This window comes from Corvus kubaryi, unplaced genomic scaffold (assembly GCF_017639235.1).
Source record: "Corvus kubaryi isolate FWS band 111438036 unplaced genomic scaffold, C.kubaryi_AGA036_p1.0 65199, whole genome shotgun sequence".
NCBI lineage: Eukaryota > Metazoa > Chordata > Aves > Passeriformes > Corvidae > Corvus > Corvus kubaryi.
The window spans coordinates 76,903-92,586 of NW_024581832.1; the positions used below are offsets into that span (position 1 = coordinate 76,903).

The following is a 15,684-nucleotide window of genomic DNA, read 5'->3' on the forward strand; positions in this document are numbered from 1 at the left end:
ATATGTGCAGTGTGCAAGGAAATATTCCATGCTGGAGCCAGTGGGTTTATTTTAGAGATTGCTTGGAAAGAACTTGGATGTAATCATTTTCCGGTGTACATTTGAAATCAAAACACTTCTCAATATTTGGCAATTCATATTTTGAGATAGCACTTCCTTTTTAAAAATAGCTGCATGCTTTCAACATGCAGGTTTGTCACTTTTATCCCAAACCTTGTATTTCAAAATTGAACTGAAATCTTGAATTTTGTCCAAAGTTTTGAATCAACTCAAGAACAAATATGGGGAGGGGAAAACAAAGCTTCTGAATTTTGTTCCTTTCTTGTTGAATTATTATGCGGCTTGTCTGTGAATCCAAATACAGTTCTGCCCTTTAGATAGCATTCATGGTTTTGTTCTATTTGTTTGGGTTTATATTTTTTTTTGCTTTCCACATTTAATTTCTTTTCTAGAAAGAGGTTTATGCAGTTTTAGCTTTCTCAAATAATGAGCATGCTGCCAAGCCTTGGCTCTTGCAAACTGCTAAGTGCTGTTGCCCATTAGCATCAAATGCCACAGCCCATATCACTTTGCTCAGTTGCTCAGCAAACACATGCTGGCTGTTGTATTGGGTTTGTGTGGCATGGGTTTGGTAGTGGTGGGCTACAGGGGTGGCTTCTGTGAGAATCTGCCAGAAGCTTCCCCTGTGTCCCATGGAGCCAGTGCCAGCTGGCTCCAAGGTGGATCCGCTACTGGCCAAGGCTAAGCCCATCAGTGACAGTGGTAGTTCTTCTGAGATAATTAAGAAGGGAAAAAGTTGCTGCACAACACCAGCAGCACCTGGAGAGAGGAACAACTCAGACACCCAGGTCAGTGAAGAAGGAGAGGGAGGAGGTGTTCCAGGTGCCAGAGCTGGGATTCCTCTGCAGCCTGTGGTGAAGACCATGGTGAGGCAGCTGTGCTCCTGCAGTTTATGGAGGTCCGTGGTGGTACAGAGGTCCACGTGCAGTTTGTGGAGGATCCCTTACTGGAGCAGGTGGAAGCCCAAGGGAGGCTATGACCCCATGGGAAGCGCTCTCTGGAGCAGACTACTGGAAGGACCTGTGGCACCATGGAGAGAGGAGCTCATGCTGGAGCAGGCTTGTTGGCAGGAACTGTGATCCTGCAGAAGGGACCCATCCTGGAGCTGTCTGTTCCTGAAGGACTGCAGCCTGTGAAGGGACCCACATCGGTGCGGTGTGTGAAGAACTGCAGCCTGTGGGAAGGACTCATGTTGGAGAAGTTCCCAGAGAACTGTCGCCCATTGGATGGACCCACACTGGATCAGGGGAAGAGTGTGAGGAGTCTCATTACCTTCTCTGATTTGGTTGGCAATTAATTAAACTAACTTCCCCAAGCTGAGTCTGTTTTGCCAATGTTGGTAACTGGTAAGTAATCTCTCCCTGTCCTTATATCAACCCCTAATCTTTTCATTATATATTCTCTCTCCTGTTCAGCTGAGAAGGGGAAAAACAGAGTGGCTTTAGTGGGCATCTGACATCCAGCCAGGGCTAACCCACTCTGGCTGTTAATGCAGCAGTTAATCACTTTGGTACTGAATGGGTTCTGTAATGATCTGACCTGTTATTTAAAATAATAATCAAAGTTCTCTAGTGACTTGCATGATTTAATTCCTTTAGGAGTCTTGCAACAGATGAGAAAATTTTGCCATGCAAGCTGTTACATTACCTGGAGAGCTGCTGGCAAAGAATGGTTTTAAAATACAGTCAGGAAAAGGATGTCGTAAAGAAGAGCAGTGTGGGTGAAGGGAAAACAGGGTTTGGTAGGTGAACAGTGAGCAGTCTGATTGCTTTCTGTTGCTCTAACACGTTTTTTGCTGCAAGTTTGACTAGAGTTTTTGGAGCAAGATTTTTACAGGATTTTACCCGGCAGTAAATGCTGTATCAGTCAGGCTAGAGCAGTGTTGGATCTGGGTTAAGTTGTCAGAAATTTCTAAGTGTGTGCCTATCAATAGTAAGTAATTATGCATATGCTCAGGAGGAATGCTAGCCAAGGGAAAGAAGGCATGCAAATTTTTTTCCTCTCTGAATGTGGTGGAATCTGCAGTATCATAAAAGCATGCAGTAATCACTGATGGTTTAAAACTTTGTAATAGTGACCTGTATATGTGCTGAATGCCTTTATTTAAAGATATGTGCTGAATGCCTTTATTTAAAGATATGTGTGTTCCTCCATGTTTTCTAAAATGCTTAAATTGGGCAGCTTTCCCTTCATGGTGTATGACAGCACTCCTATCAAACGTTTCTAGTGCTGGGCTGATTTTGCTAATGCTGGTTCACAAGCAACATCAGGAAAAAGATTCTGGCCCTTTGCCTGCAGACAGAGGAGTGGTTAGGTGGGACAGGAGTAGGAATCAGCCTGCTGCAGTGGGTGGACCACCAGAGAAGTGTTGCCTTCAGTCTTTGAATGGAAGAGCTAAAAGGAACTGAAGAAAAATCAGATAGCTGACAAGTAGTCAACACTGCATTTTTGACAATGTGAAATGACAAGTCAGGATTTCAACAGCCTTTTTTAGTGCTCAGATTTTGTTGTTCACTAGAGCAGTTCTGAATCAAATAGAACTTAGAGAAATGAATGCAACCAAGTGTGGTGACTTCCTTTTTCGTATTAATTAATTCTCAAATAACTGCAACACATGTGGCTTTTTTCATCAAGTTTGCTTTTTTTTTCCCTTGCATTTTCACTTGATTATGGATAACTTTTGTGTGTCGCCAGTTGTGGTTGCTGAATTGGGAGGTTGTGTGGTCTTCCCCAACTGCCCTGAGTGTCTACAAACCTTTTCAGCAACAACTGAATACATGGATGCTTTGTGTTTCAAAAAGAAAAAGAAAGGAGGGGATAGAACACAGACTGTGTTGCACAACTCAGGAGGTTAGCCCAAGGTCTGGAATGTTGAATTAGATCTGTTGGTGTAAGAATTGTGCAGTTTAAGCTTCACAAAGAAACTGGCTTGAGCTATCCAAAGCTACTGCCCTGGTTAGAACTAATGTACCTCTGTGGTGTGTAGTTGTGTATTAGCAATTAAAAGGAAGAAGCAGAGGCAAACCTTTAACTCTCCTTCCATAGAGAAAAGGGCTCCTTCCTTACATCTTGCAGATCCTCTGCCACCTGTGTTATGTCACATGTAACTGATTAAAAATCATGTGGCCTGTTTTTGCATTATGGTTTTGTAAGAGCGTTGAAAAACGCTTAAATTCCAAAGCACGAAAGACATATCAGTAGCAGAACACTGTAGGAGTTGGGCTTTTTGTTTGACTTGATGGATGGGAAAACATGAGCATTTAACTTTGAAATGTTTGGTGTGCTGCTGTTTCTAAGATTGGAGAACCATACTTAACTTTTGAAATAGAAAATGCACTTCACTGGCCTTGCTTTCGCTAACATCCATACAAAGAACAGAGCAGAAAAAACCATATGTCTAAATTACAAACCCAAAGCTTTGAGGGAGGGGTGAACATGTGGAGGTATGTCAGGGAGGATGGTGGGTGATTTGAAAAGAAATAAATGCCTCTTCTGTGACATGGGTAAGTCTGTTCTCAGAGATCTGCACTTCTGTGGCATGTTCAGCTGAATGGGTTTTGTCAACATCTGCCTGAAATTTGTTGCAGGATAAGGATGTGTAAAATGAAAGCAAAACCTGGAAAACCTAGCACCATTGAAGTGATTCTGGAAACTCTTGGTGAGGCACATGATAGAAAAAATAGTTGCCCCTTGTCCTCTGGGCTGTGATGAGTTGACCCCCAATCCTCCTTTTGTCCGGTGAACTGGGAGTGTGTGGGCACGGGCAAGTTTATCTCTGGCATTTTGCTCTGCAGTCAGAACGGATTTACTGCATGCTTGCTGTCAGTAGCTCAGTCGATAACTTGATCAATAAATCACTTGCTTCTGATCATCACCTCTTAGTGAGAGTAGAGATCTCACAAATACCTACACTACTGAGATGTGTGGATATTGGGATGGAGGGAGCTTGGCTTTCAGGGAGATGGGTCAGGTTAAGGCAATTAAATGGGGAAGATGATTTCGTACTCATACATGAGTATGAAATACAGGAAGGGAGGTAAGATGAAGATCTCCACTGGTCCTTAAACCAGGCATCCTGTCTCAGAAAAAAACAGAATCTTAATCAACTGCAGGTCCTCCAGCCTTTCAGACATGAAATAAATACCAGAAAAAGAATACCATTCATTCAGCTGTAATGCTGTTTGGCTCTAGCTTTCCTTAGCATTGAAAACCAACTTCACCTTGTCCCAGGTGACATCTTTACTGAGGATGTCATATTCACTTGGGCTGTGTCTGGGGATGTCAACAGAATCTATGCTTCAGTCTTGGTCCTGGATTTTTGAATTCCACTAGGCATTTTTCAACGAATGTGGTTCTCATTTGCACCTGTCTGACAAGAAAACATTGTGAGGTTTGCAGCATCTTGTATTTTCAGAGGTCTGGACTGTAAATAATGGGTTTTGGTTGGCATGGTAGTTGGTAGCATCTCAAAGGCTGATATTGTGAACTCTGATTTACTTGGCTGTGCAGGTACAGCCATAGCTGACACTTGGTGTAATTAAGTTAATTAAATACCATTGTGGGACTCGTTTTAATTTCCTTTGCAAAGTAGTTTTGACTGTAGCTGATTCTTGCTTAGACAATGTTCCTTCTCCTCATCTCTCTGTAATTTAATATCCAGCTACTTCACGACTCGATTGCATTGTTCTAACCCTTTACTCGCTCAATACAGACAAATGCTGATGCTTCAGCGCCTTCCTTTCCCTCTGGGACTTCTGTTGCAGGCACAGGTTTTACTCTGAGTCAGTAAAATAAGGTTGTGCTCCATGACCTAAAGAGATAGGATTGTCTTGCTGCCACAGCCTGCAAACAGGGTGTTCAGGACCTCATGCAATATCTGCTGGCTCACACCTGACAAAAAGAGATAAGAAGAGTAATTTCCAGTGCACTCTAGATAATACAGGGTTGATGGCAAGTTTTCACTTAGTTAATTAAACTAGCAGCCTACTCAGAGCCTTTCTCAGAGAGCTTTAAAAGGTCCCAGTGGGATGGTTTATAAAGTTTCTTAGGTTTCACTCCTAGCTTGATGTGTTTGGAACTGGTGTGTGCATCCATACAGTGTTCTGTGCTACGTGTGGCCTCCAGTAGTCCAGGCTTTCCTCAAAGTTAAACATCCTGTGATTAAATACTAACGAAGATACTAAAAGTAATTTGAAAAACTTCAGGTTTTGATTCTGTTCAAGGTTTTGCGATGTGTCTTGTGTCTCAGGAGGCTTAGATGGCATCCCATAACCTGAATTGTGAAGCAATGGGTAGATGCTGACCCACTTATAGCACTTGCAGAGAATAAATATTTGCCATAATGCTTTACTTCAGGTCCTAATCAGAGAAGGTGGCCATGCAAACATGTATGGTAAACTACTGTCAAATGTGCTTTTTTCACTTTTTTTCTAGTCTTCACTTTTTTTTTCCCCCCTCACCTTCTGGATTTATTGTTTCTTCATACCTCACTGTTTGTTTTAGAGAGCAGGTTGCCTTGTACATGGGAGTTAAAAGCTGGTGTAGCTGAAGGGCTGTGTTTGGTGTTAAGGCAGTGTTCTGTAACCCATTTCACTGCTCTACACCACCTGGCTGCAGGAGACTATCACTCTGTTTGCATCACAGAATGCTTGGATACTGGAAGAACCACAGCCTCTTTGGCCTGTGGACTGTACTTGTTTGGTACACCTGAAGAACTTTGGACAAAGGAATGTATGTGAGGTGAGAGAACTGGGAAATAGGTGCTGCAGGAAAGGTTGTTAAAGCTCTGAAAAATTTAGTTCCATATTAATATTGCTTGCTATGGCTCTGTGCAGATATTAAGCCAGGACCACAGCCCGAGGGCAGTAGGTGTTTTTTAAAAGTATATATTAAGGAAGTTTCAAAGAAGGACTTCTCATTTTAAAAGTTGGCTGAATCTTCAAAATTGGTAACACAGATGTGGAAGAAGGATAGACATCATTTCTAAAATCCCATAAGCTGACATACATCATGGTTGGCTCTCACACCTTGGACATGCTAGACTGAGCTGCAGGTTTCAGTGCTGGCAACCTGAGCCTGGAGGGCAGGCTTGCTCTCTGTGATGTTTATCTATTCCATCACACAGCTCCAGCTCTGTTTGTAGTTAGAGGTGAGTAGGTATAGCTGGCTGCTGCTCTCTGGAATTGAGGTGTTATGAAGGGTTGGTTTTTTAATGTTTTTACTTTGGTTAAAGTAAACTCTTGCCACACTCTCACCACTAGTAGCCGGCTGTTTTAGAGCAATGAAATGTGCCATAAAATATGTCATTTGATCTCTCATAAATGTTTGAGATGAGAAATGTATTTGCTATCAAGTGATAGCTTTGTTGTAGAAGAGTCAGTTGCAGATCAGGAGATGAGCAGGAACACAGATCAGGCTGGTGCCCCGTGCTTCAATATTTTCACTCTCAGTGCCTAGGTAATATTTTCTACTTTGTCATCCATACCACTTAAACTATCAGTGCCACTGGTTATGGATACTTAAGAATTCTGATGCTTATTGAGAAAAGGGAACAGAAATGCTTCTAGATTAGTTTCCAGTGATGCACTGGCTGCATGAAAATAGGTGAGTGGATAAATTCCCTAAGTTGTAGTCTCAAGTGAGGTTGTGCAGCTGTTCCAAAAGATGAGTTAACTGCTCACCCATGAGGACTTCCTTAGTTAAAAAGACAAATAGAAGTTAAATGAGGTATTTGATTTGCTTGACTTAAATTTATAGACATGAACCATAAAAAGAGAAAATCAGCATATGCTGCAAGCTGTGGTGGTACCAGGTTGGTATCCAGCAGACAGTGAAGTTTCAAGATGCACTGCGTAGCTGCCTGGTGGTTCAGAAAGCACGCCCTCTGCTTCTGCCCTTGCAGAATGCAGCTTGATAAAACCATGCCGAGAAAAGTGAGAAGCTCAGTTGCTGTGTGTGCACTCTTTTGTCCCCTCCTTATTAAATAAATAGACCATGTATCTCCGTCTGCCATGGAGCCTGTCATCACGATCAATAGGTTTCGGGATGGCAGAATTGAACAGGTGTAGCAGTTGCTTCTCCTGTGAAATTGCTGCAGTGCTGACTCGGATATTTTCAGTGAGCTGTAAAGCAAGTGCTTTTGACTAAAATATCCTTTTGTCTTGGATTCTTCCCTGCAGTTTATTATTGTGTCTGGAAGATGCCTCCCACTGTGAGTTGTGGACTTTCAGCTTAATGTCAGTACTCATTAAATTGTAGGAGCAAAAGAAATTTAACAGACTGGAGTTAAACTACAGTAGAAGGAAGAATTTGATACAGAGTTCCAGGGAGTTTGCTTGCTTTTAATTGGTGAAGACAGCTTAGGTATGGTAGGTATGTGTACTTTATAGCAATGCTTCATGGATGTCTGTTAAAATAATCTAAACCCTCTCACCTCCTGCCAGGTGGGGTTGTACATACGGAGCAACTCAATCTAATTGTTGCAGGCATGGAACAGATGGGGTTTTATTGTCTGGAGTGCTGGGAGTGCCTATGAGAGCAATGTCAGCAGGATCCTTGCCCCAAACAGCACTTGCTGACACACAGCTTGCTGCAGGAAGATTGGCTTGGAAGCTTTACACAAGTCCCCAGCAACCATGGTTGTGATGGCTTGTATGGGAGAAAATGATATGGGAGAAAATGTGTAATTTACTTGCTGCCTTGTGCTTGAGCAGTTTCCAACATACCACATAGTAGAACACTGAGCTCTTACCACCTTGTTGTTTTAAGACACTTTGTGGAAATAATTGCTCTTATTTCCAATTCATAAAGGAGAAACTGAGGTGTATGAGAGGGAGAAGGAACTGCTGTTGCAAATCACAAAGAAACTGGTTACTTATTGATTCCTGTTCCTGAACAGTAACTACTTCATCTCAGGCCTTCTTTTTGTAGTAAAGCAGCTTTGTGGAGTGTGATGAAGGACAACTATGCCCTTTCCTGCTTGCCTATCCTGAGCCTTCATCATGGATGAAGCTTAGTGCATGCTGGAGTATTTGTCCATCTCAGATAGTGCCAGTTTTTATTGCAGAGGGCAAGTGAACTGGCTGCCTTTGCTGTGCATTCAGTTTTACTCAATGAAGACTGAGATGCATTCCCTGCTGCCCAGTGCACTGCTCTGGCACAAGCAGATGAGAAGATGAATGTCTGCAGTGAGTACAAAGTTGCCCTCAATTTCCTGTGAAGGGGTAAATACCAGCCAAGAGCTGCTGCTTTTCTACTCCACTCTAACAAAATGTAGGAAGAAGTGAACTTGTGGTGTTGCTTTTATGGTACAAGAAATGTCTGGGAATCCACAAGAATACTTCATGTCAGGCACTGCATGCTGGACCTGTGAAGTGCAAAGGCCAGGTTCATGCCGGGAATGATGGCTCAGCATTTCCATCTCTATAATAAGCTTTGCAGCCTTTCTGTTCTTCCCTTAGCCTACTTTCAGCACCTCCACAGTGCTTCATTTTGCTGCTTAAGACAAGAGGACAGTGTTGTCTTATGGGACTCTGGAAATGTAGCTGCTGTCAGGCAGGAGTGGGTATTAGACAGCTCATCTGCAATAACTTGATGGGGAGAGTCTGGAGGTCAGAGAAAACGTGCTGAAGAAATGCTGCCTGCCTGAGCACAGTGATTTTGCTTTCCCTGCACATTGGACCCAGACCAGCTCATTGTGAGGTTAAGGAAGGCGAGGTACCTTCCTTGCCATGGTGGATCACCTGGGCTGGAAGATCCTGTGAACTGTGGGACCAGTACCTTCATGCTGGTGTGTTTCAGTTCTCATATCTAACGTTAAAGCTAGTGGCAAATGAAATTGAGGAGTTAATTAAACCTTTTCTTTCCATACATGCCATATTGGTTTTCATAGGAGCCCTTTTCTATCAGCAGACTGTGTTTTCAGAAGTTATTTTACTCTGGGCCCCTCTGCAGGGCAGCACTGGTTGTTTCTGTTTATCGAGGAGTAACTCTAGGCAGTTTCTAAAGACAATAAACCCAAGTTTTTAAATGTTACTGTCTGGAGAGCTACTGCAGCCACTGCAGAAGCAAGTCCTGTTGCAGTGAAAACAGTAAAGGGAGGGGAATCCAACTTACGTGTGGGGATTCCTTCTCTCACCATAGCTCTAGGTGAGAGCCACAGTGGGATATCCCTATTTGGGGAATAAAAACCCCAGTAGGGCCCACATGGAGATTCTTCTGTTTCTTACCTTCCAGCATATGTGTTTTTGAGGGAGAAAGGGCAAGTAACAGTAATTTCAAGACTGGCCAATTTCTGCAGCTTCAAGAATAGCCAAAGTAGAAACTTTCCACCAGCTAGAGCTTTGCAGTTTGCAGAGGACAGACTGCTCTGGGATCTGTTGCTGTTTCTCTGATCCTCGCTGTTCTGCAGTTTTTCACTTCTGTTTTTCTTGATCCTATCTGCCCTTCAGTCTCCTTTTTCCTATCTCTCTGCTTCTTCCTTTGGTATTCTTTCTGTGTTTTTTCCATCCATGGTTTATGTCAAACTGAAGTCTTTCATGATGCTCAGTGAGTAGCAGCACTGTTACAGATTCTGTTGCCAATGCACTTTTCTGTGCTTTTCCTGTTCTCTTGCATTTGAGATCCTTACCCCCTGGGACAGAAGCTTTCCACCACTCTGGCTTGGTACAATACCTGTTACAGTGGGACCTGCTTTTACTGTCTAATAATATGATTAATGCAGCTAATACAAATAAATAATCCATTTGCACTTCAAGGTTTCTAAATCAGGGTGATTTCTCCTGTAATCGTTCTCCTCTTCATGAAGAGTTAAATGAATGCAGTAAATATGCAATAAATGCAAACATACATAAATGCAAGTGTCCTAGGTCGTTCATCCTGAGAAATATGCACATTCATATGTGTCTCTACATGCTTCTAGCATCATGGTGTGTAGGTAGCTTGAAGAGCTGCATGAAGAAGTGATGTGAGTTGTGTTTTTTGGAGACCATTGGTATGGCTCATGTATTTATTGGGAAATCAAGATCTCTCCCCGGGAGACTGAGGAATAAAGAATGTGGAGATGGCTTGTGATCTGCCTTAGAGCACTAAGCATTAACCTCAAGACAAGACACTGGGAGCCAGGTTTTTAATTGCTGAGCCTTCTACTTATTCAGCATCCTTCCTTTCTCCTGTGACAGTCTCCTCTTGTCAGTTCACTGCTGAACTGTGGATCTGTCAGAGGAGGCAGTGTTGCTGAAGTGATATCTCTCAGTCCCTGGAGAATTGTCCCACGAGTGCTGTGAAATTTGTATGACAAATGGCAGCCAGCCCCACTGAGGGAGGGACTTGGCAGTGTGGAAACATGTAAGTGCACGTACTATGGAAGGCTGTGTGGGAACTGCAGCGTTTTGTCTTTCAGTTGATACTTCACCATTTCCTTGCTTTACAAATGTGTTGAAGATGTCCATGCTTCATGAATACCAAACACAAGGGTTTTCTTTTTTATCTCCCATGATCAGTATGAGGATCTCAGTAGAACACATCATCACAAATCTTTTGTAAGTGCTTTAACTGCTCCCTTCCCCCTCCCCAAAGCTACTGGCTAGTATGGCAGTAATTGAGGCAATCACAGTGTAAAAATAAATCATTGCCAAGGATCAGCTGTTACGTGAACTAATGGTGGCAGAACCACTGATCTCTTGTCCATTACAGGGAGACTGTGTTTCAAAGCTCTGGTCTCCTGTTGTCTCCAGGATCAAAAGCCTGTGAAGAGGCATCTCTGCAAAGTGAATTCCTGCTGTTAATCAGTGAATATCCCAGGAGGCCAGTTGCTAAAAACATGCCCCAGGGACAAGATATATTTTGAGAGATGGAAGAACAGCAGAGGTGTATGAGAGTAGCTGATGCAGAAAGTGCTGTCTGGGACAGATAGCAATGGAATTTCTCATAGCAGATGAGTGAGAAGGAGCTGCACCATGTGCAAAGCCTGGCCCTGGTGGGCATGTTGGGCAGTAAGAACTTGGCTACACAGAGCCAGGATTGAATCCAAGCTCTTCATGCTTCTTTACCCCAGGCTGCCTGTGAGTTCAGGGAAACAGCTCTGCAGATGGTCAGGTTGGGGAGGAATTCTTCATAGTTAAAACAAAGAGCTGGACTTCATCTTGTCACTGAGGACTTGTCCATTCACCTTTGAGGAAATGAGGAAGGAGACTTGAATTCTTTCCCTTCCTTGATGTCTTCTGATTCTTACTGCAGTGGCAGCTGGTTGCTGGTTTTGCTTTCACTGGGTGAATCCCAGCTGTGATTGCAGGTGCCGCTCCACTAGCTCAGATCCAAGCAGAGACTTGTGAGCAGGCGGCCCATGTTGAAGTGCTTCACAGCAGTGGGTACAAATGAATGCTAAATCTGTTCCCTGGTAAATGTTGGAACCATGTGAGTGCACTGAACCCGTCTGAGCTGCCAAACCTTCTGTCAAGCCAGAAGTTAAGTTGTTGTAAGTCTGTGTTCCATTTTCTTTCAATAACTTGTAGTGTGTCCTGTAGGAGTATAAATATGACTCCAACCAGGCATGAAACATGCAGCTTGAAAGCCAGAGTGTTGGGGAGGCTGGGTAATGGACAGTGTGATTGTGACTCACAGGAGCTGCTTCTCTGGTCACACTGAAGTGGGAAGAGCCTGGGCATGTCTCTACCTGCCTGTTTGTCTTTCTCCAGAGGGAAGGGGGTTAAGGGAAGCCTGGTAGAGGCAGTGCTGAATTTGTTTTCTGGATGTAACTGTCAAGGCTGGTGAGAAGGCAGAAGTCCCCCTGTGCCTAGTGTGCACAGATGCTGTAGGAGCAGCTGCAGGAGAGACTGGCCCTGTGTGCTGACTGGCACCTGGTGTGCTGGTGAGGTGTGGCTGGCAGTGTTGCAGTGAGTGTAGCACAGCCAGGAGGGTGAGGAAGATGATTCTGTCGCTCTGTCCTGCTCTCATGAGACCCCACCTGAGGTGCAGTGTCCATCTCTGGTGTTGTCAGCACAGGAAAGACGTGGACATGTTGGAGGCAGTGCAGGGGAGGCCATGAAAGTGTTAAGAGGGATGAACCCTTTTGTGAAGACATGCTGAGAGAGCTGGAGAAGAGAAGGCTGTGGGTAGACCTTATCGTGGCATTTCAGTACTTAAAGGGGACTTAAAAGAAGGCTGAGGAAAAACTTTTTAACAGAACTTGTTGCAACAGGACAAGAAATAATGCTTTTAACTAGGAAAGTTGATATAGATTATATATGAGAAATAAGTTTTAAACAATGGGGGTGGTGAGGCATTGGAACAGGTTGCTCAGAGAGGTGGTGGATGACCCATCCCTCGAGACATTCAAGGTCAGGTTGGATGGGGCTCTGAGCAACTTGATCTTGTTGAAGATGTGTCTGCTCGTTGCAGGGGAGTGGTACTAGGTGAACTCTAAAGGTCTCCCTACAACTGAAACAATTCTGTGAACCTATGAATTGCAGATTCTGTTTGGGTTGGGGTTTTTTTGGGTTGGTTTTTTTTTTCCCCCCCTCTCCTACTCTCCACACCTTCCACACTGCTTATCTGTGTATTTAAAGAAGTAAGGATGCTTCTAGGCAGGTTTTTGTCCACTGGCTCTGGTTGGCACCACTGAATATCACGTATTCCTAGACTGAGGCACAAGCTCTTAGCTGTGATGAGGTCTGGAGAAAGCAGCTGAAAGTTCTTCTGCAGAGGGAGGTGTGGGGAGGAGGGAACCTATTAGAGTGAATTTTTGTGCTGATGCATATGAGAGTGGAAGCCCTGACTGCTGCACTGTAATCTGGCTGAGCAAGTGTTCTCCAGGCACAGTTAGAACTCATCTGTGCCTAGCACTGACATGGCCTGTTCCCATGATGAATACTTACCTCAGCAGTGGGTCTCTTGAGTAATATCCCAACTAGAGCAGTTGGAAACTCTGTCCCAGGGAGTCTTCTACTGTCCTGCCATTTATCTTCTCAGCAGCACCTGACAAGCAGAGGGGAAGGCTGAGGAAATATTCCAGCTGCAGTTCGGTGGGTTTTTTTCCCCTATTGCTATTTTACTTTCAGTTTTAGATTTCTCACATCTGCTTCTAGGTCTACCTAGAAGGGAAAGGTAGTGGTGCAGATTAGTTTAAGTAGTGAGAGAAATGAGGCAAAGGAGCAGGAGTGACCAGTATTCACTGCTGTGTTTGGGACACTGACATAAGTTATCTGTAATGATCTAAACTGGGGATGAGGACTGAAGTTATTATGGTAAGAATTCAAAATGTAGTGGTTATAGTGATGGATGACTACAAGTAAGAGCTAGCTACAACATTTTAAATGGAGTGAAAATCTGAAGCAATAAACCATCAGCTTCATCATACCAGGCAACAAAGTTCCACAGAGCAAAATGTCACGTGACACTGATTTTGGAAGGGATGAGGACCTGCAGTTCCTGAGCAGCATGGGGCAGTGATGGCCAGGTTTGCTGCCTCTCTGCTGGAACACAGAGCAGTTTGCAGCCTGTTCCCAGCAATTCCCCCTGCCAGAGCAGCAAGCACAGTCCAGTATCTACTGGGGCAAATGCAGCCATGTGTAGGACAGTACCTGTGCTTGCAATTTCCAGCAAGCTCATGTCAGAATCTGCATTGGCCTCAGCAGGGAGCATGCCTTCGGCAAAGCAAACAGTACCGTGTGGTGAGGGAGGACTTTCTTGCAGGACTGCCTCCATGTGTACCTGCTCGGACTGGCACGGAATTTCTGCTGCATCTGTAAGTTGTTCCTGAGACCTCTGAAAATTTCCCTCCTTTGTTTCAGAGCCATCATCAATCACTTCAACCCGAAGATAGAGTCTTATGCTGCAGTGAATCACATATCACAGCTCTCTGAGGATCAGGTAAGCCACGCATGCCATGGCCTTTTGTCATGTTGGCCTCTGGAATATGGGTGTTCAGGAGTACCTTGTGCTCACTGGGACTGATGATGTGGTAGCAGTAAGAGAAATGCAAGTGGGACTCTTGTGTTCCTTGTTCAGATGCGTGTGAGAGAAAGAAAAGCAAGAATTGCTGTAGCCAATTTTACTGTCACATACAGAGATTTTGGTCCTGCAAATGTAGAAAGACAGGTACGATCAAGGAAAATATGCAGCATTGTCAGCAAGTGTGTTTGGAGACTGAGGGTGCTGGCATTCAGAGTGGGACAAGAAGTTTCTGGCAGCAAACTTAGTTATTAGAGAACTCTTGAGCACAGTTTGATTTTTGTCTTTTGGTGATATTGGGGACCCAGAACTCTGGCAACAGCTGGTAGAAATTTTCTAGGGTGTAATTGAATTCAGTTGGGTTAGATTTTAAAAAGCAGAGGTTTTTAATAAAGAGGGTGATTGGGTTAGGTTTCCCTTCCTTAATTTGGCCTGGTTTGCTTGCTTCATGTTCTGCTTGTACTGCATAAATTTGTAAATGTGGCTTTTTGAAAATAGGCTACTGTGAGTGGTCTCAGGAATGGAAGAGATGGCCTATTTCCCAAAATAAAATATTGGAATTATACATTAATCACTCTTGGAGAGATAAATGACTCTGCAGGAGCATGTGGTGGACAAAATGCAGAGCTGCCATGCGAGCTTGGGGAGTCATCCTAGACACAGCTGCATCAACAGCTCTGGACCTTCTGGAGAAGAAATTGTTTATGCAGTCTGGGACGGACCTTGGGTCTGTCCTAGGTAACCTAAATTACCTTGGGTTATCCCTTCCACTGGATGGGATTCCATACTTGTGCTTGCTATAAGGTCCTGACTGTATCCTGCTCTGCAATTCATTTCTCTTTCTGTCCAGGATATTTTTACTATTTCTTGATTATACCCTTTCGTGTTTCCCACTAACCTTTTCATTTATTAACGTACTTGATCTGTAATATGTAACACCCCAAAGACTTGGGATGAATGCTGTACTGATGCAGCGGGGGGAAAAAAGGTGGCCCCTACTGCTTTTTATTCTCTTCTTGGTAGAGTTGGATAGAGGAACATTGGTTTTAATTTACTCGATTTTCCTTATTGTTCTGCCTCTGAGAGTCACTGTATCCGCAGCTATGCTTTGTGATGGTTCATGTTATCAATCCTCATTCATTGATGATACACTGATTACATCAACCCAGGCCTCCGAAAAAGAAAAGCTTTGATAGCCCAATTTAAAACTGGAGGCTTGGATAGAGGGGAATTTTGCATAGTCTTTGAGTTAGTCTGAGAAAGGAAATGAGCTTTTCACTGTCAGCTCTGTGTAGTATTCTTCCCCCAGCAGTTCAGGGAGGTCAGGTTAAATCCTTTCTTCCTTGTGTGTTATTCTTTAAATAAAATCCCTAGCAGCAGGCAGATAATGAAATCAGTGCTGATGCATGAAGCATTTTGAGGAAGATGATTAGGAAGTTGAAAGACAGACAGATTTCTCTTTTTTCTTTTCTCCCTTCATGCTTTCTCTCAACATAGGGAGAACATCAAACAAAATAAAGCAATAATAGCCCCAGATGAACTGCAGAGCAATAAGGGAGATGTCACTGTGGTGAGGGAGTGTGTGGTCTCAGGGTGTTTAATCAGCACTCTGCAATTTGCTGCACAAGGAGGAGAGGGATGGAGACTTCTTGCCTCCACTTTCCGTTACGCCAGTGA

The 15,684-nt window shown here is 43.7% G+C and overlaps 1 protein-coding gene across 1 annotated transcript in view; it reads left to right on the forward strand.

The window, feature by feature from the left end:
* LOC121673111 (armadillo-like helical domain-containing protein 3) overlaps window positions 1-15,684 on the forward strand; it is a 117,923-nt gene that overhangs the window by 70,120 nt on the left and 32,119 nt on the right. Inside the window, exon 23 of the mRNA XM_042046172.1 lies at window positions 13,848-13,926. Within this exon, the coding sequence (XP_041902106.1) occupies window positions 13,848-13,926 (79 nt within the window). The remainder of the gene's footprint in view (window positions 1-13,847; window positions 13,927-15,684) is intronic.